This window comes from Pan paniscus, chromosome 1 (assembly GCF_029289425.2).
Source record: "Pan paniscus chromosome 1, NHGRI_mPanPan1-v2.0_pri, whole genome shotgun sequence".
Lineage (NCBI taxonomy): Eukaryota > Metazoa > Chordata > Mammalia > Primates > Hominidae > Pan > Pan paniscus.
This window is the reverse complement of record NC_073249.2, coordinates 133,438,290-133,462,490: the sequence shown is the minus strand read 5'-3', so window position 1 is coordinate 133,462,490 and position 24,201 is coordinate 133,438,290. Positions and strand designations below refer to the sequence as shown.

General features: G+C 43.4%; 1 protein-coding gene across 4 annotated transcripts in view; it reads right to left on the bottom strand.

Annotated features, from left to right (window-relative positions):
* Window positions 1-7,149: 7,149 nt before the first annotated feature.
* Window positions 7,150-24,201, bottom strand: part of BCAR3 (BCAR3 adaptor protein, NSP family member) — a 277,512-nt gene continuing 260,460 nt past the window's right edge. For all 4 annotated transcript variants that reach the window (XM_063606785.1, XM_063606784.1, XM_034931447.4 and 1 more), the window contains 5 exons: window positions 21,264-21,379; window positions 16,930-17,101; window positions 12,998-13,109; window positions 12,537-12,749; window positions 7,150-7,778 (listed from right to left, as the gene is read on the bottom strand). In XM_063606785.1, the coding sequence (XP_063462855.1) occupies window positions 7,597-7,778; window positions 12,537-12,749; window positions 12,998-13,109; window positions 16,930-17,101; window positions 21,264-21,379 (795 nt within the window). In that variant the 3' untranslated portion in view covers window positions 7,150-7,596. The remainder of the gene's footprint in view (window positions 7,779-12,536; window positions 12,750-12,997; window positions 13,110-16,929; window positions 17,102-21,263; window positions 21,380-24,201) is intronic.

The following is a 24,201-nucleotide window of genomic DNA, read 5'->3' as shown; positions in this document are numbered from 1 at the left end:
TGTTAAGGTGTTTAGTGTGTGATCTTTCATTGCTATGTGAATCAGAGATGTGATGATTTTGTTCTTGAATGTGCCAAGTCTCAGATAATACAGAGTAGATGACAAATTCCATAAGTGGGACAAGTTTTTTTTGTTTTTTGCAAAGCAGTTTTGGAAATTGTATTCTAATTTTGGTTTCTCTAAGCTTTCCTAAAGGAAAAAAAAAGTTTGCTGTCTCTTTAGAGTGAATTTAAATTGCATGCAATAATTTGGATTTATCTTTCTTCTCCAGTAGCTGTGTTGCATAGACTTTCCTTTTACACCATCTATCCACTGCAACCATATGAACTGTCCCTATACCTCATAGCCCAATCTAGCCACTACACGCTGGACAGCATTTCCTGTGCTCCGGCTTGATTCCTAATCAGTTACAACACCCAAGTCTTCCTGGCATTTCAAAGCATGGAAAGAACATTTGCCATAATTAGTGACACATTATCTGTAACTTCAGGAAGTCTAATTTCAGAAGATTCACCTTTTAAAAAATGCAAATGTGAAACTATGACTGCAAACTTTTAGAAACTCAGAAAAGGGAATAAAATTCAGGGTAGATGCTGAACAATGAGAGGTTACGATTGTTGAGATGAAAATTTAGGGATCAATGCCAAGTTTGGAAGTAGGAACACACAAAACAATGAAAATAGCAGGAAAATAGTGTCAATTGTTAAAGCTTCAGATGGACAGAGGTTTGGGGTGGAGAGCTCAAAACAATGAAAAAAGCTTTTATTATCAAAACTAAGATCAGTGAAATCACTTCCTATTTGCGAGGGGAAGATAACGTCCTTAATAACAACAAATGAAAAGTCTCTCTAGTCTCATTGAAAAGGGTTTTATTTTGAAGAATGTTCAGGTTAAGTATTCCTTATCTGAAATGCTGGGGACCAGAAATATTTCCGATTTTTTTTTTTTTTTTTAGATATTTGCATTACATACTTAACAGTTGAGCATCCTTAATCCCCAAATCCAAAATTCTCCAGTCAGCATTTCCTTTGAGCATCATGTCATTGCTCAAAAAGTTTCAGATTTTGGAGTTTTGAATTTGGGATACTCAACTTGTATTAGCTTAAGTAAAAAAAAAAAAAAAAAAAAAATTAAGAAACAATGAACCTATTTCAATGAGCTTATATACCTAGGATCAATGTATTCCTGAGTATAGTCACTGTCAGGAATTAGAGAAACTACAGAAAACATAAGATGCACCAAAAGATTGGGGAATTGGCAAACACATTTTGAAGAGTAAATTCTGAGAAGTTGGACAACAACCCTTGAAAGTATTAGATAATGTTAGCTTTTAGGGGACAGTGTATTGGGCAACTGACTGAGGTTCCTAAGAATAAGCCATGTCAAAATAGCCTCATTTCTTTTGATACAAATGGGGGGAATTCTAAGACATAATTAGCGTCTTGCTTTCAACACAATTTCAGTTTGACAAGATTTCTCACTTGTTTTCTGTGAGTTGTGACAGCACTATTAGGGATATGGGAGCATTTGACGAACTGATTTGGTAAACCCAGAATCTCCATCCTGAGGAGTTTCTTGTGGGTAATATGTATATGTATGTTATGAACCATTATAAGATAAATATATCACCCAGTTTAACAAATAGAATATTACCAGGTGGGCACAGTGGAAGCACTGTCTTGAGTGTGGAGTGAGACAGACAAACTACAAGCTTCCAATTCTGGCAAACCAAGATGAGCAATCCCCAACCATCTTACTCCGTCTTTCTCCCTTTTCTCCATTCTCTTCTATGGCTGAGAGCTCCTGCCACTGGCTCTTGGCATATAGCCAGCACCCAGATGGTGCTGTGCTGTCTGATGAGGGTAGGAGGTGAGATGGCGATCCATTGCCTGTTCCCTCTCTTCAGGTGCCAGGCAGTGGTTAGTAAACTAATGACAGTGGTCAGTTGAATGGGGGAAGTCACTGGAAGAGTTTGCAGTTCCTTGTGTCAAATCACAGGGGCATCATTTCCCTGGTGACAGCCATATCAAGCAAAAGATTATACCAACCCATTTGTTTAAACAAACAACTTGAAAATTATTAGTGATTTATAAATGGTTTGTGCTACTTATATCACTTGATAAAGTTTTATGTAGTTTAAATAAAATGAATTATCTTGTTGATTTGTACACTGATTTATATATTTATGAATTTAGTAATATCCCAGTTATCAAATATTTTAAATATTCCATTGTATCTTGAGACTTGACTTTTTCACTCAGCATCATTTCTAAGATTTATCCTTGTTTATGCATAATTTTATTGTGTATAGTATTCCATTATAAAAGTATACACAAATCATCCTCTTGTCGATGGACATTTGGGCTACTAGTTTTGCTAGTAAAAATATACTGCTTATGTGTATCTATGTACATGTTTACTGATTTCAGAGTTTCTCTAAAATTGTACCGAGGAGTAGAATTGCTAGGTTATGGTTATAGTTTTCATTACAATTTTAGATTCAAGGGGCACGTGTTCAGGCTTATTACGTGGATATATTGTGTGCTGCTGAGCTTTGGACTTCTAATGATCCTTTTGCCCAAGTAGTGAACATAGTAACCAACAGGTATTTTTTCAAGCCTTTCTCCCCTCTCTCACTCCCCCTCTCACTCCCCGCTTTTGGGATCCCCAGTTTCCATCTTTATGTACATGTTTACCCAATGTTTTGCTCCCACTTATAAGTGAGGACATGCAGTAGTAGTTGGTTTTCTGTTTCTGTATTAATTTGCTTATGGCAATGGCCTCCAGCTGCATCCATGTTACTGCAAAGAATATGATTTCATTCTTTTCCATGGTTGTGTAGTGTTCCATGGTGTGTATGTACCACATTTTCTTTTCTTTTTTTTTTTTTTGAGATGGAGTTTTGCTCTTGTCGCCCAGGCTGGAGTGCAATGGCATGATCTCTGCTCACTGCAACCTCCGCCTCCTGGGTTCAAGTGATTCTCCTGCCTCCACCTCCTGAGTAGCTGGGATTACAGGTGCCCGCCACCACACCCGGCTAATTTTTGTATTTTTAGTAGAGACAGGGTTTCACCATGTTGGCCAGGCCGGTCTCGAACTCCTGACCTCAGGCCACCCGCCTTGGCCTCCCAAAGTGCTGGGATTACAGGCGTGAGCCACCATGCCTAGCCACCACATTTTCTTTATCCAGTCAACCATTAATGGGCACCTGTGTTGATTCTATGTCTTTGCTGTTGTGAATAGTGCTGTGATAAATACACGAGTGCAGATGTGTTTTTGGTAGAATGATTTCTTTTCCTTTGGGTATATACCCAGGAATGCAATTGCTGGGTCAAATGGTGTAATTTTAGTTTTTAGTTTTTTTTTTTTTTTTACTTTTCAGTAGCCATTCTGACTGGTGTGAGCTGATATTGTGGTTTTGATTTGCATCTCTCTGATGACTAATGATATAATTTTTTCATGTCTGTTGGCTGCTAGTATGTCTTCTGAGAAGTGTCTCTTCTTGTCCGTTGCCCACTTTTTAATGTAGTTATTTTCTTGCTGATTTAAGTTCCTTACAGATTCTGGATATTAGTCCTTGGTCAGATGTGTAGTGTGCAAATATTTGCTCCCATTCTGTAGATTGTCCGTTTAATCTGTTGATAGTTTCTTTTGCTATGCAGAAACTCTTTGGTTTAGTTGGGTCTTAGTTGTCAACTTTTGTTCTTGTTGCATTTGCTTTAGAGGACTTAGTCATAAATTCTTTGCTTAGGCCAATATCTAGAAGAGTATTTTCTAGGTTTTCTTCTAGGCTTTTTATAGTTTGAGGTCTTTCAGTTAAGTCTTTAGTTCATCTTAATTTTTGTATATTGTGATAAGTAGGGGTCCAGCTTCATTCTTCTGCATATGGTTAGTTTTCCCAGCACCATTTATTGAATAGGATATCCTTTCCCTATTATTTATTTTGTCGACTTTGTTGAAGATAAGTTGTAGGTGTGCAGCAGCTTTATTTCAGGGGTCCCTACTCTGTTCCATTGGTCTATTGTGTCTATTTTTGTACCAGTACCATGCTGGTTTGGTTACTGTAGCCTTGTAGTATAGTTTGAAGTCAGGTAATGTGATACCTTCCACTTTATTCTTTTTGCTTAGGATTGCCTTAGCTATTCCAACTCTTTTTTCGTTCCATATGAATTTTAGAATAGTTTTTTCTAATTTTGTGAAAAGTGACGTTGGTAATTTGATAGGAATAGTGTTGAATCTATATATTGCTTTGGGCAATATGGACATTTTAATGATATTGATTCTTCCAACCCATGAACACTGATTGATTTTCCATTTGTTTATGTCATCTATGATTTCTTTCAGCAGTGTTTCAGCAGTCCTAGTTTTGTTTTGGTTTTTTTTTTTGGTGACTATTGTAAATGAGATTATATTCTGGATTTGGTTCTCAGCTTGAATGTTATTGGTATGTAGAAATGTTTCTGATTGTTGTACATTGATTTTGCATCCTGAGACTTTGCTTAAGTCATTTATGAGGTCTGGGAGTCTTTTGGTGGAATCTTTAGGGTTTTCTAGGTATAGAATCATATCATCAGCACAGAGAAAATGTGACTTCCCTTTTTCCCAGTTGGGTGCCTTTTATTTGTTTCTCTTGCCTGACTGCTCTGGCTAGGACTTCCTTAATTTTCATTTTTAAAATATAATGCCACATTTTCCTCCCAAAGTTATTGTAATATTTTTACACTCCTACAAGCATCGTATAAGGGTTATTCATGTTCCATATCCTGGCCAGCACTTAGGATTCAGACTTCAATTTTTGTCAGTTAAAGGATATAAAAGAGCATTTCATTGTAGGCCTAAATCGTGTTGCCCTGATGATTGGTGTTGTGCATCTTCGTGTTTCTATGTTTCCCCTTCTTGTAAAAACCCTGTTTTATCTTCATCCTTTTTTTTTTTGGTCAATTATCTTTTTATATTTATTCATGGAAGCTCTTTGCGTATTAAGGATGCTAATTGTGTTAGTTATCTCTTACATAGCTGGCTGATTTTGGCTAAGGGTTTCTCATGAGGTAGCAGTCCAACTGCTGGCTGAGGTTGTAGTCACCTCAAGGCTTTGACTGGGGCTGGAGAGTCCACTTCCAAGATTATCCATGTGGTTGCTGGTAAGCCTCTGTTCTTTTCCTTGCTGGCTGTTGGCCAGAGGCTACAGTTCCTTGCCATGTGGACCTCTCCATAGGGAAAGTCACAAGGTGGCATCTTGCTTTCCCCAGAGTGAGTGATCCAAGACTCAAGACAGAAGCTACAGTCTTCTCATAACCTATCTCAGATGCAACATTTCTGCCCTGTGTGCTTGGTTGCACAAAGCCTGGTATAATGCAGGAAGGGACAACACAGAATGTGAGCACCAGGAGGCAGAGAACATTGGGGACCATCTTGGAGGCTGCCTACCAACCATAGTATTCTGTTGTCCATTTTATGTGTTGTCAATATCTCTGATTTTTCAGGTTCTCTATGATGTCTTTTGAATGGAATTTATTCATTTTAATGCAGATTAATCATTATTTTATAATTAATGCTTTTTCTAAGAAATTCTTATTTGATTCAAAGTAAAAGATACTTTCTTCTAAAAGTATTATGATTTTGCCTTTCACATGTAGGTTCTTAACTCATCCAGATTTTATTTCTGTATATGATAAGAGGTAAGAGACCATTTTCCCCCTTTCATTTGCTTAACCAATTGTTCAAGAATTAAAGTCATTCTTTCCCTCACTTATCAACAGTTTCACTCTGTCATGTTAAATTTCTGATGAAACCTTAATTACTATAGCTTAATAATAAGCTTTTATATCTGGTAGACACCACCAACCTGGGACCACTGTAAATCAATTTCTTGGTTTTGGATTTTGTAATTTTTACTCCAGACCTGTATGAGGACAGGTGTGTGGTTGCCAATCCTCACTGAAGACTATAGTCATTATAATTAATTATTTTCTTCCTGGAGCTGTATGTGAAGACAGTCATGTTTCCTGGCAACCTTCCTTTGCTGGCAGATGAATGTTTTCTATTCCATTAACAGGGACCCTTTAAGGATTCCTGCTTAATGGAGGCATTTTAAGTTCCCCCAAGACAGACTCTCATTCACTGAGCTGACGTTACTCTTTGCCTCTAGGTCTGCCCCGGCTCTTAAGTTCTCATGAGGAGTTGATTCAAATGTGCTGTACCTTTTTCAGGTGCGGTGGGGAGAGAAGTTTGTTTCTTGGGGATTTCTATCAAGGTTGATCATACACTAAAAGGTATGTTTATTAAAATGTATTCAGGATTTAGTTATGGTGAGAGGGCTAAGAACATCTGAACCACCATATTGCCAGAAGTAGAAATGTGCTTTGTTTTTTTTCAACAAAAAATAACAACAACGTGGCACCTTTTAAAAAATGTGGCACATTTTAAAAAACCATCATAGGGTGATAGTTAAGTTACAGTGTAACTTCTGTAACCAATAAATCATATTTTTTAAAGGCTCTTTAACATCATGAAGAAATTTTCACAGCCGGTTTAAGATGAATATAAAAGTTGGTATGGTCCTAATATTATTTAAAATAGAAGAAGGAAAAACAGGTTATTAAAAGAAGTTTGACAGTTGATGGCAGAGTAACAGAATACGTTAAAGTCTTATATTCCAAATTTTGTACAATAGGGAAAGTTGAGAGGGATACTGCTAAACTAGAAAGAAACTAGAAAGTATCCCCTTTGCAAAATGAGAAACCTAGAAAGCCAACCTAGGAAACTCATTGTTGTACTTATCAGCTAGAGGAAAAGGTAAAACAGTTGATTACTCTGAAATATGTGAAGAGATGATGTTATGTTCATCATACTGGGTGTCCATGCTGCACATGGAATTCAGTGAGGTAAACTTGGCCTAACTCCAGCTGGTAGCAAGTACCATAGCTTGAGTTTGAACCCAGGTCCTCTCGAGCTGTTTCTACCTTGTGTCACTATCAATCACTCTGCCTTTTAATCCAGGAATATTACATTTTTCATACCACTTTCATTCATTTTGGTTTACTATCAGGATACGGTACCTAGGGAAGAGCATGCTTGAGGTAGCTAAGAGGTAGAGTTGTTATTGTACCAAGATGAGTTGTTTAATATGAAAGAGACTGGATACAACTGTTTCACAAAAAGATGTATTTTCATTCATGAGTATTTACATTTTTCATATTTGTTTAAAGAATATCATATAACTGATACCTTCTGAAATGTTTCATGCTTTTAAACTCTTCTATTTACACGTATCTGACATGGAATTAAAACTAAAATGGTCAAATACCATGATAATAGAAAGCAACCAGCCAACATAGCTAGGTCTTCTCTTAAATTTGCTGATCAACATTAGCAGTAGTTACCTTAATAATAAATTATTCATTTTAAAATCAGTAGTAACTTTAGACAATTCATAAATAAGTGTGCGCTGTGCAATTTACACATTTAATATCCTGTGGATACTAAAAGCTTGTATATTGTCAGATTTGCACATTATTACTTTATCAAAAACAGTAAGCTTTCCCAAAGATGAAGCTGGGGAAACCTGAAAAGATATTCTAAAGGTTCTCTGGAGAGTTAGCAAAGCTCTGCCTGCTTTGCAGGAGGAGGTTCCAATTTACGCGAGAGGGCAGTTAAAATCTGGTTGAATTTCTCATATCTCTCTGTCTGATTGACTTGTGCACCTTTGCTGCCCCATAGCAATCGCATTTGAAATTCAGTCTTGCAGATTTCATTCATTTCTTCATCTGGTTGAAAACCTAATCAAACAAAATAAACAAAAAGTTACTTCAGTTCTGCCTAAGATGTGTTAAAAATAGACTGAAAGCACCAGGCGCGGTGGCTCACGCCTGTAATCCCAGCTACTCGGGAGGCTGAGGCAGGAGAATAGCGTGAACCCGGGAGGTGGAGCTTGCAGTGAGCGAGACTGCGCCACTGCACTGCAGCCTGGGTGACAAGCGAGACTCCGTCTCAAAAAAATAAAATAAAATAAATAGACTGAAAGCTTGCTTAAAGTAGAATCAAAATGAACATCTTCTCTCTCTCAGAACTTTAAAAAATGTCCCCAAAGAAAAATATAGGATCTATTCTATGTAAGGGAGAGCAGAGCCCCACCCTGCAGAACCTGAGCACCTTCAGAGAAGAAATAACAGGTAAACTCATTAAAAAACAATAGAGTGAAATTGGTTTGTACAAACCACTGTGGGAAGTAGTGCTGTGGGAAGGAGGGTTCATTGTACCTAGGAGTTCGTTACTTGTTTTTACCAACTTTACTGATGTATAGTTTACATGTCATATGATTCACCTGTTTTTGGCTGTGGAGTTTGATTTATGATGGTAAGTTTGTACATAAACCATCACCACCAGTCTTAGAACACTTCCATCACCTTAGTACCTCTTTGCAGTCAATTCCTGTTCCTACTGCAGACCTCAGTCAACCACTGATCTGCTTTCTGTTGCTACTGTTTTGCCTTTTCTAGAAATATGGGATAAATGGAATCATCCACTATGAACTTTTTAATGTGTGCCTTCTTTCACTTAGCATGATGTTTTTGAGATTATTCCATATGTTGCATGCTAATCATTCTTACTGATCAATATTCAGTTTTATGGACATGCCATTGTTTTTGTTTATCCATTCACCAATTGATGACATTTGGATTGCTTCTGGCTGCTATGAGTAAGTGGTTGTGAACACTTGTGTACAAATCTTGTGTGGACATGTGTTTTCATTTCTCTAGGAAAGGAATTATTGGGTCATACGATCAGTGTATGTTTACTTTTAAAGAAACTATTAAACTCCATTCCAAAATGGCTGTATCATTTTATATTCACACCAGTAACATATGAAGACTCCAGTTTTTCCACATGCTGCCAACCCTTAGTTTTATCATTTTTTATTTTTATTTTTTTGAGAAGGAGTCTTGCTGTGTTGCCCAGGCTGGAGTGCAGTGGCACGATCCTGGCTCACCACAACCTCTACCTCTCGGGTTCAAGCAATTCTCCTGCCTCAGCCTCCCAAGTAGCTGGGACTACAGGTGTGTGCTACCATGCCTGGCTAATTTTTTGTATTTTCAGTAGAGACGGGGTTTTGCCATGTTGGCCAGGCTGGTCTCGAACTTTTGACCTCAGGTGATCCACCCGCCTCGGCCTCCCAAAGTGCTGGGATTACAGACATTAGCCACCGTGCCTGGCCTATCATTCTTTTTAATTGTAGCCATTCTAGATAGTGTGGTGGTATCTCATTGTGGTTGGTTTAAATTTACATTTCCCTAATGATGAATGCTTTGAACATCTTTTCATGTAGTTGTCATTTGTATGCCTTCTCTGATGTAGTGTCTATTCAAATTTTTGTCTATTTAAATTTTATCTTCTCACTGAGTTGTAAGAGTTCTTTGTATAGCCTAGATATAAGTCCTTTATCAGATATATGTGTAACTCAATGTTTTCTGCTGTAGTTCATGCTTTTTGTGTCCTAAGAATTTCTTTCTTTTTTTTTTTTTTTTTTTTTTTGAGATGGAGTTTTGCTTTTGTTGCCCAGGCTGAAGTGCAATGGTGCAACCTCTGCCTCCTGGGTTCAAGCAATTCTCCTGCCTCAGCCTCCCGAGTAGCTGAGATTACAGGCATGCGCCACCACGCCTGGCTAATTTTGTATTTTTAGTAGAGACAGGGTTTCTCCATGTTGGTCAGGCTGGTCTTGAACTCCCGACCTCAGGTGATCCACCTGCCTCAGCCTCCCAAAATGCTGGGATTACAGGCGTGAGCCACCGTGCCTGGCCAAGAAGTCTTTACTTAGCTTAAGGGCACAAAGAATTTCTCCTATGTTTTCTTACAAAAGGTTATACTTTACTTTAGCTCTTACATTTTGGGTCTATGATCCATTTTGGATTATTGTGTATGGTATGAGGTAAGGATCAAGATTCACTTTTTTGCATATGGATATCCAATAGCAGATACCATTTGCAGGATTATACTTTATCCAGTGAATTATTTTGGCACCTTTGTTGAAAATCAACTGTCAGCCATATGTGTGGGCCTATTTCTTAACTCTATTCCATCTAAGAGAGGATGTGGTCTGCTTAAGGCCAAAGATGTTCAGGCAACTCTTTTAAAGAGAGAGAAGCCTCTAGCCAAAGAGTCATGTGGTTCTCATCCTTTATTATTGCTGGGATAGTTTGTTCTGTCATTAAATATACCTGCCATCTAGATCACAGGATCTTGGTTGTAGAAAGGACAACAGGAATATTTTCTTCCTGATGATGCCAGAATATCCTTGGTGGATAACCAACCAAAGGCCAGATGGTGACTTTTTTTTTTTTTTGAGACCAGGCTGGAGTGCAGTGGCACAATCTCGGCTCACTGAAATTAAGAATCAAGGAGAATCGCTTGATACTCCTGCCTCAGCCTCTCAAGTATTCCCTCTCAAAATTCCCTGGCTAATTTTTGTATTTTTAACAGAGACGGGGTTTTGCCATGTTGTCCAGGCTGGCCTCTAAGTCCTGACCTCAGGTGATCTGCCTACCTCAGCCTCCCAAAGTGCTGGGAATACAGGCATGAGCCACCGCGCCCGGCCCCCAGATGGTGACTTCTATTCATTCAGTTAACATGCTTTGAGCCCCTTCCCATTCACGTGGTCTGGTCTATGCTGGTGAGCAGATCTCTGCCTTTCCTGGGTTCACTGTCACTTACAGCAATGGGTACTTGCTGTGAAATCTATATTAGGATCGACTGAAAAATTCCATCAGTGACCTTTAAAGTGATTTAAAGCTGTAGAGCAGCTTATGGCACACTTTTCTCAAAACCCACCCTGATGTATTGGCTTATGCAACATCCATGGTAATGTATTCATTGGCTTTGTCTAAGTAGGCACTCTGATACTTGTTGACTTGTGTGCTTTTATTGTTTGAGTAACATACAGCCAATCCTGGAGAACTTTTTGAGGAAGAAAATGAAACAGGTATGCGGTGCTTATACCCACAGCAGATGGTGCAAACGACTAAGTCCCACATTCTGGTTCTGAGGCAGCTCCCTTTTAGAATTAAATAAATGGAGTCTCCTGCCCCGACATAGTTCTTAACTTTGTGACTCAAACTGTGAGCCCTTGAAGAATTTAAAAAATTATATAGTAATGGAAAATAAATCGTCATCCTTGATGACTGCCTTGGCAAAGCCCTCCTTCCTGAATGGTCTTTCTGCCAGCAAACCTTCAGCCCTCCAGCCTTCCTCCACACAGACACCAGAGTAATTTACTTTAAAATAGAAATCTGACCATGTGACACCCTCCCATGATTAAACCCTTCACTGGCTCTTCTTCAGCCACGGTCCTATGTGGAAGGGCTTCCCAGCTGCACCTCCCTCTGTAGCCTAGTTGGCCATTCCTTAGGTCATACTTTGCACAAATCTAAACCCAAGTACTTGTGGATCCCAGTTTTCCCCAAGGTCTCTCAGCGCCTTTGCTTGGGTTGTGCCATCTGAGTGGAATTCCCAGCCCTGCTTGCTGGTAACTGCTTTTGTCCTTTAACAATCAATGCAGTGTTTTCTGGGAAGCTGTCACCAGGTGCTTCCTCTTTCCTAACATCTCTGACCAAATCAGTCCCTTCCCCTAAGTGCTCCCACAGTATACACTGCACTTATCGCTGCATGCTGAGATACCTGCTTAAATTCCTCAGGACATCCAGTTAGCACGGTGCCGCGCGCATGCCACATGTGTGATAAATGCCGGCCGTGCTGACTGAGGAGGCTGCTTTCTGTCACCATAGCACTTGTAAGAAAGATCCGTTTATGCAACACTGCCCCACACTTTCCAGGATGTGTCTGATGCTAAGAGCAGGGGAGCTCACTTCCCAGTGTGACTGGGAAGGAACAGGAATGCAGATAAATGAGGTCTGGATAAAACTCCACCTCCTCATCTTGGCACATCACCTTTTCTAATCTCACCTATTAGAGGTACTATTAATAAGTGGTAGGCAAGTTGGCCAATTCTTGTTCTGTTGCCCAGCGCCCAGGCTGGAGTGCAGTGGTGCGATCTCGGCTCACTGCAACCTCCGCCTCCCGGGTTCAAGTGATTCTCCTGCCTCAGCCTCCTGAGTAGCTGGGATCACAGGCACGCACCATCACACCCAGCTAATTTTTGTATTTCTAGTAGAGACAGGGTTTCATCATGTTGGCCAAGCTGGTCTTGAACTCCTGACTTCAAGTGATCTACCTGCCTCAGCCTCCCAGAGTGCTGGGATTACAGGCTTGAACCACCACGCCCGGCCCCAGTTCTTTCTTGACCCCTTCTCTCTGTTTATTCTATACCATTGAACAACAGAACACACAAGAAGAAAGGAGAAACAGGGCACTTGAGTCATTCTGGAATTAAGAGGAAGTAATAACTAGCCATATAGGAAATGGAATTCCATTCTTTAATCCTTCCTCTTTGGTCTTTTTCTAAGTGAAGTCAGCCATGCTCCTCCATTCCTTCATTTCAATTATGATACAGTGTTAGAGAACAGCTTACAAAAACCATCTCTTACCTGCCAGGATCCTCTCAGCATTCATCCGGTAGCTGTCTGCAGCCTCGGCCATGAATCGCGCTGTTGCCAAATGGTTCAGCATGATTTCACAGCTCTGGTCATTTTTTTCCCACATGTCGGTTCCTTCAAAAGTGACAGCCTGGCGCTCCATTAAGGTCACAAGCGGCATCAGCAGTGGGACTGATACATTGTTTGGGGGAACACATGTGGACTCTGAAGAATAAGGAGTAGAGTTTTCCATATCACATGTTTTCCAAAGTTAAGCACAGAATGAGGTGACTCATAGCCCTTGTCTTGTTACAGCAACTGCAGCCTTCTACAAGCAACGCTGTCATCTGATAAAAGCCCTGATGAGCCATCCACAGTGCTGCAGATAACTCAGGGCCTCATAACATGCCCTGTGTACTTGTACTCCACTCCCCAGCGGGGTAGCCCCATGCTTGCTCTGCCCACGTGCTCACCTCTGCCTTCATGCAGGAGTTTGCTGAAGGGCTTCAGCTGTTTCTCATAGAGAATGGCAGTTTGGGTGTACTGGTGCCGCAGAGCAGTCCACGTCTTTTCTAACCTTGTGATCTGGAAGAAAGGTGGTGTTTTGGAAAAGGTTCTTTTTAAAATTACCTTTTTGTGGCTGGGCGTGGTAGCTCACGCCTGTAATGCCAGCACTTTGGGAGGCTGAGGCGGGTGGATCACTTGAGGTCAGGAGTTCAAGACCAGTCTGGCCAGTATGGTGAAACCCTGTCTCTACTCAAATACAAAAATTAGCCAGGCGTGGTGGCGTGTGCCTGTAATCCCAGCTACTCGGGAGGTTGAGGCGGGAGAATTGCTTGAACCTGGGAGGCGGAGGTTGCAATGAGCCAAGATCATGCCACTGCACTCCAGCCTGGTTGACAGAGTGAGACCCTGTCTCAAAAAAAAAATAAATAAATAAATAAAATAAAATTACCCTTTTGCTTAAATTTTGGAACAGGTGATAGATACACATGGTAAAAATGTCAAAGCAGCTGAAAGCAGGGTAGAAAGAAAAAGTAATCCCCCATCCGCCCCATCTGCATTGCTGTTAGCGCATCCCAGAGATGGCAACTCTCTTCAACTGCTTGTGCGTGTGTGTTTCACATACAGCCTGGCCTGCTGGCCAGTCCACTGTCAAAATTCAAGGCAGTATTGGATGAGAGGAAATAAACATGATGCAAAGTAAAACACCTGAATGAAAAATTACACTCTTGTTATAATAGAAATCAGCATTATCATGAAAATACGGCAGAACTGATGTTGCTTATTTTAAATACTGATCCTAGAAAATTCCAGTGTACCTGAAGAATTTTGAAAGCTCTTGAAATAAAACTGGAATCGACCTCCCCAAAATTCCTGTCTATACGCACATCCCTTTTAAAAATAAATACATGCATATTATATACTACATAAACCACACCCATTCCTTGCCTCAAAAGCATTCAGTATAAGTACATATAGAACAGCCTTATTTTGTTAAATTTCTGCATAATAGTCCACTGTATGGATAGCTATAGTTTAACTCGTCTCTTAAAGAGTTTTATGACTTTTCTTCTTTGAGATGGGGTCTCACTCTGTTGCCCAGGCTGGGGTGCAGTGGTGCGATCACAGCTCACTGTAGCCTCAACCTCCCAGGCTCAGTGATCTTCCCACCTCAGCCTTCTGAGTAGCTGGGACAACAAACATGAGACACCATGCCTGCTACTCATTTCTTTTCTTCTGCAGGTAACTCAGGGCCTCAATTTTCTTTTGGAACAATTTAGTCAGCAGCAGCATACACCACTGACTCTGACTGTCCTAAGATAAATGGTCCCCAACTCATACCCTAAAACCGGCAAGGCTATGTTAAGTTTTCTACATGAAACAAGGAAGGGCATTAGTATTTGGGGAATAAGAGCCAAGTTTGTGTCAAATATTTGAAGAATTTCATTTAATCTTCACAATGCCCTTTAAGACAGGTATTTTGGCTTTTACACATGAAAAAACAGAAGAGATTAGGTAACTGCCCAAGGCTTCCCAGCTGGTATGTGGTAGAGCTGAGATTCATTTACTTGGCCTTGAAGAGCTCCTGTATCCAAAAGGAAGGTGAGTAGGCTCAGCACCAGCAGATGTGCTGTGAAGAAAAGTCTGTGGCCACCTTCCTCCTGCTGCCCACCATGCTGCCCTTCCTTCTGTAGACCCCTGCTCCCTACCCACTCCCTGAGGCATTGCCTTTCTGAAAGAAGCCTCTGGGTCTGGGCTAGGCCCATCTCCTGGACATATTCTGTTGATACTAGAAGCTGAGAAGAGAAGGTGGCAGATGTGGCTATAGTGTAAGGGCTGGGTTGGATGGTGACACGCAAAGTAATGTGACTCTCCTTTTGGGCTTTCCCTGGGTATGCCACTTCCTCCTAGGCCACTGAATGCTCTGGAGGACTGTGTCCTGTCACTGCTGATGTGCTCCAGAAGGGAAAGGCTGACACTGTTAGAAGGCAGGGAGCCGCCTACAAAGCATGGTAATGTGGTTGGGGACAAGTCCCTAACTGCTGAGTTTGATGTCATGGATGGCAACCATGTGATCCCACAAAACATCTCCTTTACCAGTCTCAGGGGAAGCTCTGGGCTGGAAGGCTTTACCCACAGCCTGGCCTGTTGGCTCTGCTGTCAAAATTCTAGGCAGTTTTAGGTGACAGGAAATAAACATAATGCACATTAAAATACCTGAATGAAAAAATGATAACCCGTTATAGTAGAAATCAGTATATCATGAAAATCTGGCAGAACTTATGGGATGCTTATTTCAAATACCAATCCTACAAAATACCAGTCTACCTGAAGAATTTTGAAAGCTTCTGAAATATAATTAGAATTGACCCCCCACAAATTCCCGATGAAGGCACTAAGTTTTCAACCTTTTATTTTTAAGGTGACCTTGCTTTAATGCAAGTAAATTCTATTCCTGCCATGATCTGACTTGCGGGACATGTGATTGTGGCTGTTTTTCAGTGGCAATGATGGAATTTCAGTGAGTACCTGGCAGGATTTCAGAGCTAACCTGTGGCTATGAAACAGCCAAGCCGAGTGACCAGCGGTTTTGGTGTTACTAGAAAGTTTTGCTGGCCAGACTGTAAACTCATACTCAAGTCCTCCAAGCATCCAGGGCTTGGGAGAACAGAAGTGGGAGTGCTGATCCTCAGCAATAAAGATGGCAGCCTGACTTTCCTCTATGAGGCCTGCTTGACTTCAGATACAGATATTCAGGTTTGACACTCATCTTAAAAAATCCCTGGCACAGCAGATAAATTCAAATGCCCAGTTTCAGAAACGGTAATTAGGGAGTTCTATGGCAGATGGACCAGGAATCCGAACTTTTTAATAGGACAGTCTGTTTTAGGTGACCTGAGATAAACTATTCTAAGGATTCTGATAGAAGCTCTGCAAATGTCTCATTTCCCAGTGATTATCCTAGACTGCCCACACCTGGTGACCCAGATGGAGGCAGTCTCCTTCTTATACAACACACTTTAGCCAGATGTCTCATCCTAATTGGTTCTCCATGAATCACTACTGTTCATGAGGATGACACTTGCTACTGTACATCAAAGAGAAAGCATGGACTGTCAGCAAATATTTACTGCCTTAAAAAATAGACCCCAGAGGCTGGGAGTGGTGCTTCATGCCTGTAATCCCAGCACTTTGGGAGGCCGAGGTGGGCAGATCACCTGAGGTCAGGAGTTCGAGATCAGCCTGGCCAACATGGCAAAACCCCGTCTCTACTAAAAATACAAAAATTAGCCAGGTGTGGTGGCCCACGCCTGTTATCCCAGCTACTCAGGAGGCTGAGGCAGGAGAATCGCTTGAACCCAGGAGACAGAGGTTGCAATGAGCCAAGATCACACCATTGTACTGCAGCCTGGACAACAGAGCGAGACTTCGTTTAAAAAAAAAAAAAAAAGACCCCAGTCCAGGTACAGTGGCTCATGCCTGTAATTCCAGCACTTCGGGAGGCTGAGGCGGGCAGATCATGTGAAGTCAGGAGTTCGAGGCCAACCTGGTGAAACCCTGTGCCTACTAAAAATACAAAAATTAGCTGGGTGTGGTGGTGCCTGCCTATAGTCCCAGCTACTTGAGGCTGAGGCATGAGAATCACTTAAGCCTGGGAGGTGGAGGTTGCAGTGAGCTGAGATTGTGCCACTGCTAGCCTAGGTGGCAGAGTGAGATTCTGTCTCAAAAAAGAAAAAAAAAAGTAGACCCCAAATACTTAGGACACTGTCCCCTAAATGAAGCAGCTTTCACTAAGATTCAATTTACTTTTGAGATTGACTAAAATAGTCTGATTTGCCAAACATGGCATGCAGATCTCTTTACAGAACATTAAGTACACATAAAGTAATTGGAAATTTACCTGTGGCATTTCCAGGGCTTTCATGAGAGCTGAGAAGGAATAGAGGTCCCCCATGGAATCCTTCAGTTCCACCGCCACCTGGATGATCTTACTCAGAGTGGCTGCTCGGTCCTCCAAAGTGCCCGTGCATCCCAGAATGTCCACTGCAATGCCGATGGCCATTGTGTTGTGTCTGAAAGCCAGGAGATCAGCGGTCAGGTTCAGGGCCAATGGGACTAGGAGAAAACTAAACCAAATCAGCCAAGAGCAGGGCTGTTTTTGTGCCATTGGCTCCTTTTGCTCTAAAATGTGCCGGCAGCACAGTTTAGACGGCCAGTCTCGACAGAGAGAACGCCCCTTAGCAGGCTGACTGTGGAGGGCCAAAGTAGGCCACAGAGGGTGCACTTTCAGTCAGAAAGCAAGATGTCCCCGGACAGGGCCACATTCAACCCTGGACCTGGGGGCACAAAGAGGGAGCTCCTGGGGCAAAGGTGCTCAGAAGTGCATGTGGCTCCTGGTACCCTGTACCATGAGAGGTCCATGGAGACAGCAGGTCCCCCAACACGCCTGAGAATCTCTCCTCGGGGAATCCCAGGGCCACCTCCACTGAGCCCCCTGGATTTGGGGATGGAAGGGACAGAAAAATGTGAGGACATGCTTGATCCAAGACAATAACATGGCCATCAGAACAAAGGCAGGAAAGAGGAGGTAAGAATGGTGTTCTCCAGCCCCACTCCAGAGGCCAGGAAATGAATGGGGAGGAGGATAAAGATTGAATAGTTGATGGGCTGGAATGTGCCTGTAAGGCCAGACCCTAATAAAATCGAAATCTCATTTTCCCCAACAAACCTCCCTTTTCTCATCCTAAACTACATGGGTCAACCTCAGAGACCCAAAACAGGAAGCAGGGTGATCTTTTCTCCGCATGACAACAGGATCAATATGAATGGGGTCAGTCTGCGGCAGAAAGCATAGACTGTGACCCCCTTTCCTTCCCACTGTAAATCAGGACCCAGGAGTTAACTGCTTTAGACCAGAATTGCCTCAATTTCTTCCAGGCTGTGGTACAAGTGCTGGAGGCAAAGCCCCAGTTTATAGCTATAGTTACTAAAATACAGCATGCATTTGAACTCCAGGGCCACTCTGTCCTGAACGTTCGGAGCTTACGATGTTACTCCACGCTGTGCTGTCTCCGTGCCCAGGTGTGTTGGTCGGTCTCTTGCTCTCCCTGAGCAAAGGGCAGCAGGGATTCATTGAGTGCTTAGCATCACTCATTTCTCTAATGTTTGTTAAATAGGTAATGAGCTCTGCCTCCAAGTGTGTTTGCGTATATATGCATGTATGGGGCTCACTTGCAGTGTAAGCTTGGGCTGGTACCTAACTGCTCCACTCCTCAGGTTCTTCATCTGTAAAATGGGAGCAAGGGTTGTGAGAAAGAGACTGTGTATGGGTGTGAAAATAATTAAAGTGAGCCAGGTCTCAGGCCTGTAATCCCAGCACTTTGGGAGGCTGAGGCAGGCACAATGCTTGAGCCCAGGAGTTCGAGACCAGCCTGGGCAACATGGGCGAAACCCCATCTCTACTAAAAATACAAAAATTAGCCAGGCATGGTGGCACATGCCTGTAGTCCCAGCTACTCGAGTGGCTGAGGAATGAGAATCGCTTGAACCCAGGAGGCAGAGGTTGTAGTGAGCAGATTGCGCCACTGCACTCCAGCCTGGGTAACTAGAGAGACTATCTCAAAACAAAAAGAAAGAATAATAATAATAATTAAAGTGCCTGGCACTGGCGGGCACCTAATAAATAGCAGTTGTTACTAGAGTTGTCTCTGTACATGTCTCTCCCTGTGTATCTTGGTCCATTTTCCCTCTTTGTCTCCATCTCTTTCCTCTTTTCTCCATTTATCTCCTTCTCCTGATTTGTCTTTCTCAATTAATGAATCCAAACATAGACCTAAAGTATATTTTTATTATTTGTTGTTTTTTTTTTTTTGAGACAGGGTTTTGCTCTGTTGCCCAGGCTGGAGTGCAGTGGTGTGATCACGGCTCACTGCAGCCTTGACCTCCCTGGCTCAAAGGATCCTCCTGCCTCAGCCTCCTACGTAGCTGGGACCACAGGCATATGCCATCATGCCCAGCTAATTTTCGTGTTTTTTGTAGAAACAGGGTTTTGCCATGTTGCCCAGCTGGTCTCGAATTCCTGGGCTCAAGTGATCCACCTGCCTTGGCCTCCCAAAGTGCTGGGATTACAGGCATGAGCCACCACGCCCAGCTGTTATCTGAAACATTTTTGGAAGAGTTTTCTTATCCATTTGCAAAATATTAACATTGACAGAACATTTTAGATGTTGCTTTTAACTATAAACTCACTTCCCATGCTGCATTCAATTGATTCTTTATTCAGTGTTTTCTCTCCCTGTGTTTTAATGGCCCTCTAGTGTTGTATAAATGGTTAACTGAATGGTTATATCCATTCACTCAACCAATATTTGCCTGAAACCTCCTGGATACACCGACTATGGGAAAAACAACTCAGGCTGGCAAATCTGCAGCAAAAGCTCCTGTGGTTGGCAAGAGGAGGCACTCAGATGTCACATGAAGGACACTTCCAGAGCAGTATGCCTGGAATGGGTGAGGTGGTAAATTAAAAATAAAGGGTGGTTTTGTATTTGATTCTCAAATGCAAGAAGGTGATATCATGTGACACATCAGGACCTCTATAACCTTGGCCTTTATTTAATAAACACATTGTAATTAATAAAACTACTCCCCAGGCTCTAAAAAGAAAATCCCACAGGTCACAAGAAACAAGCTAAGGAGCAAGACCCCAGCCAAGAGGCAGTCAGGAGAAAAGACAAATGAAGTGGAAAGTCAGAAAACAGCCAAGAGAGAAGCCCCAAACCTGTCACCCTCAGCCTGTCCCAGCACACTGAATGATACTAAGAAAATAGGGCTCAGATTCATGAGGCCTGGAACCTGCGGCCTTTCAGGCTGAAATGTCTCATGGGAGAAACGGCAAAGTGTGGTGGCACAGCTCACCTCTGCTGATAGAATGAAGCTAGTGGAGCCGGGAGGTCAGGCCCCTAGGGCAGGAGGGAAAAAGGGGACACCCGGAGAGAGGCTGGAACCTAGAAAAGTCTCATCAGGAAGAGCAGGGAAATTCAGAAGCGGGACCTAGAATTCCCCAGAGGCTTAAGCAATGGGCATTCCCGAACAAAATCCGCACGGCCCACTTCTTCACCTCCATCCTCCCACATGGCTGCAATTCAGCATTCTGGGTATTTTCTATGGGATGTATCCACGGCTGCGAGGCCAAAACAGCAGCAGCACAGGAGTCATTTTATCTGCTGTACAGCCGAGGAAACTCTAAAGCAGCGACATCCATCCCCCGAGAAGTGGCTTTTTACCGTGAAAACAGTAAATTCTAATTATAAAAAGTCATCCTTCAATCACATCAGTCACATTTCAGGTGCCCGAGAGTGACAGGTGGCTGGTGGCTACTGTAATAGCCAGTGCAGAATGCGTCTGTTACCACAGAAAGCTTTCCTGGACAGCACTGTGACCTGGAACTTCATGGAAAGCCATAGGCAGACAGTAATGGCAACTAGGACATGGGCTGGACAGACAGAAAACTTAACAAGATAGTCTTGCCCAAATCAACTTTTAAAAAATGTGTCAAAAAGGCTGGCTTTGTGGTAATATGGATATCTAGTCTAGAGCTTCTTTTCTTAAAAACATACCTCATTGTTGGTGTCTTTCTAATTCCTAAACATTCCATTTCAATGGATGCCCAGGGCCCTGGCTTTTCATGAGAAGAGGGGAGGGATGCCTCGGAGGCCCCGGACCAGTGCCGTCATCCCCTAACCTCTGACCCTATTTGTCCACCCCTCAAAGAAAACACTGTCTAGACTCTGCTCTTCCCAGCCTTTCCCACAAACTCCTAATTCCTCAAGCAATCTTAACCCCCAAAGAGACAAAGGGGCAGCTTGCTGGGCAGGAGACCCAGGAGACTCCAGGTGCTGGGGCCCCAGCTCTGCCCCAGGCTGCAGGATCTGTGACTCCTGCTCACACAGGCCAATTGAGTCACTGGCTTCAGGCTATCTATTCTCTCCATCCACTCCTCCAGGAGCAGGGACGGGAACACATTCTTTGTTCCTGAGTTGTGCTGTCTTTGTGTGCAACTCCAGGAATTCTCAGGCTCAGGCTTCTGGGAAGAGTCGCTGTAGGCCATGCGCCCTGAAGTACTGTTACCCCAGGGCTAGGCTGGTGCTGCGCCTCTCTTTGTTCTAAAACCTGCTGCTCTGATGCCTGGAAGGAGCTGGGAGGGTCGGAAGTGCAGAGGACGGCACTGCTCACCTTTCAATTATGTCCAGGCGCAGCTGGTGTCCGTGAGGCAAGGTAATGAGTTCCAGGCCTGAGCTCACCCCCATGTTCCTCCTCATCTCTTCAGAGACTTCAAGTATCCTAGCAACCTGTCAAGAGCCAAAGTTGAAATACAGTGGATCAGGAAGTGGGCTTGCCTGATCATGAATTCAGCATATGAGAAGAAACACACTGAACTACGATGGCGTGGACACACTTTATGTGTTGCATTTCTTTATAAGCAGCTGCTGACAATGCTGTTCTTATATGATGTTTAGGGTGTTTAAATACACATAGTACAGTATAAAACTTAGGGGGAAAAGAAAGACTGGTGGGAGATGCTGACACTGCTCTGCAGATCTACAGATTTGTTAAGTGTTTCTGCCCAGCCAGAGAACAGTTTAGTTCTCTGAGCTTTTGTCTGACACAGGCCGGATCCTGCTGCGACGTTTTGCTGCCAACAGCAAGGCTGCATGTGTTCGGAGCCGACCGATCCCCTGCAGTGGAAGAGCAGAATCTCATCCAAGAGCCTCTCCGCTGTGGGCTTTGCCATTCATGTTCTCACTTAACAGCCACAGCTGGCTGCTATTATCCTTAATTACGCTTCTCCTGGGCTCAGTAAATGCTCTATACGTCTGGAAACTATTAAAAATGTGTACAGTGATTGGAAACCTGAGCTCTCAAACACTCTTCTTTCTCCTGAGAGGCTTTTCTTAAAATCTTTGTCCCAGACAGCTCTCAACCCATCTCAATTCTAGTATGTAATCTCAGTTTATTAGAATCAGGTATTAGTTATTACAATGTCATGGAGAAGTGTTACAACTGAGCCAGTGTGTCTCTAAAATGGGGCCAATAGGCCAGGCAAGGTGGCTTATGCCTCTAATCCCAGTGCTTTGGGAGGCCAAGGTGGGGGGACTGCTTGAGGACAGGAGTTTGAGACCAGCTGAGCAACATAGCGAGACCCCATCTTTACAAAAAAATTAAAAATTAGCCAGGCATGGTGGTGTGTGCCTGCAGTCCTAGCTTCTTGGGACACTAAGACAGGAGGATCACTTGAGTACAGGAGTTTGAGGTTGCAGTCAGCTATGATCATGTCACTGTACTTAAGCCAGGGTGAGAGCAAGACACTGTCTCTAAAAACAAAAGAAAAATTAAACGGCGGCTAATGACACCTCACAGCACAATGATGTACTAAGAGTGGAACTAACAGATGCAACAACAAGTCTAGCCACCTGAACACATGGCAGGCATGGGACGGTTCCTCTCCTTGATCTGGTACACTTGTCCTCAACTTTAATTACCCCAGGCTATCAAAACACATCTGGATGTTTAGGTGGTATTACTAACCCTACCCTGTAACTTCTGTGGCTGAACTACTGTCAACCCTGAGGGGATGACCCTGTGGATGAGCTCTCTAGTGGTAGATGCCACGACAGGATGCAGAATTCCTACTGTGCTCCTACCTGTGCTCTTTGGGCCTCAGTTTCCCCTTTTCTAACATAACTGCTAAGTTCACCTTTCTCAAGGACTTTGCAAAGGATTCAGATAACTTTAGAACCCCTAAAAGCTACCTGAAAATACAAGTTGTGAATCATCAGCCATGTGGAAAGGGGAAGAATTCTGGCCAGATCTTGGGAAAGAGATTTACAACTTGACCTTGGCAAGGCAGCCCAGACGCACGCCATGCACGCTTCCTCGCATATTTAGACAGCTGCCCTCTGTCAGAGGTCCCAAACCCTGTACTTCTGAGGGGTGTCCCCCACGCTCTGGGTGGCAAGATTAAAAGGCCTGTGATTGATTCAGGTTTGCTCTGGAAAACCTGGCAGATGGGCGGCGGCCCCTGCTCTCCAGTCTGCATTTCGTCGGCACATATATGCCATGCCTGGGTCACTTCCCTGGAGCCACGCCTGCTTGCCTGAGGGCTGAGGGGATCCCAAGCTCACACCGCAGGGCCTGCATTAGGTTCCCTGACAAATGCCCAAGGTTATGCAGCTCACTGACACAAAGGAAGGACAAACATGTCTAGAGCATTTACTGTGAGCCGACTCCACAGGGCAGGGTGGCAGAAGCACCCCCGATGAGGCTTCCTTCTGCCCTCCAAATCTTAGCTGGTCTGCTCTGCTGCATCTCTGGACTCCACCCTCTGCTCCTTCTTCCACTGCCTTGGAGGCTGCTGCACGGACCCAGGAGAGCCCCGATGGGGTCCCGGCCCAGCCCTCCTCCCAGCCGCAAGGGCCTTTCTAAAATGCCATGAGATTGCCTGGCTCCACTCACTGGTTCTGTTCCCCTTGGCACAGAGGATCAGATCTGCACCCAACTCAACTGTAAAGTGCCTTGAAGGCAGGAAACTGGTATGAGCCCAGAAGTAGAGACTTAGAAAAGACCTATGAAGCCCTCCCACACCCCACCCCTAACCCCATCTTCTTCCACCCACACAGAATGAATCTGCTGTAAACCAACCCCTCTCTCCATGGGTTTTGACAACTAAGTCTCTGTGCATGTGCGTTGCCTGCCGTCTGCAAGATGCTTTTGGTGTTCATCGGGCCAAAGATGCAGCCTTCCAAACTCATCTTGGACATCTCTGCCCCATCTCCGCACCCAATTCCCTGTTCAAGGCCCTGCCCAGAGGCCCCACAGCTCCTGTGCCTTCCCCTGCAGGGCGTTTCCCACCTGGGTTGTGGCCCAAGTTCCTGCATCACTGTCCCTCCCCAACCCACCCCCACCCGATAGCAGGTGCTCCAAGAGCAGAGACCACAAGCTGCCCTGGCACAGTAGGCGCTCAGTCAAAGCTGAATATATAACACGGATAAACACTTAGTGCTCACTGTGGGCTAGGCAAGGTGCCCTGGGCTTTTAATATATTATTATCTCATTTAGTCCTCGCTGACCACCTGGGTAGCTGTATTCCTTACAGACAGGCACAGAAGGGGAG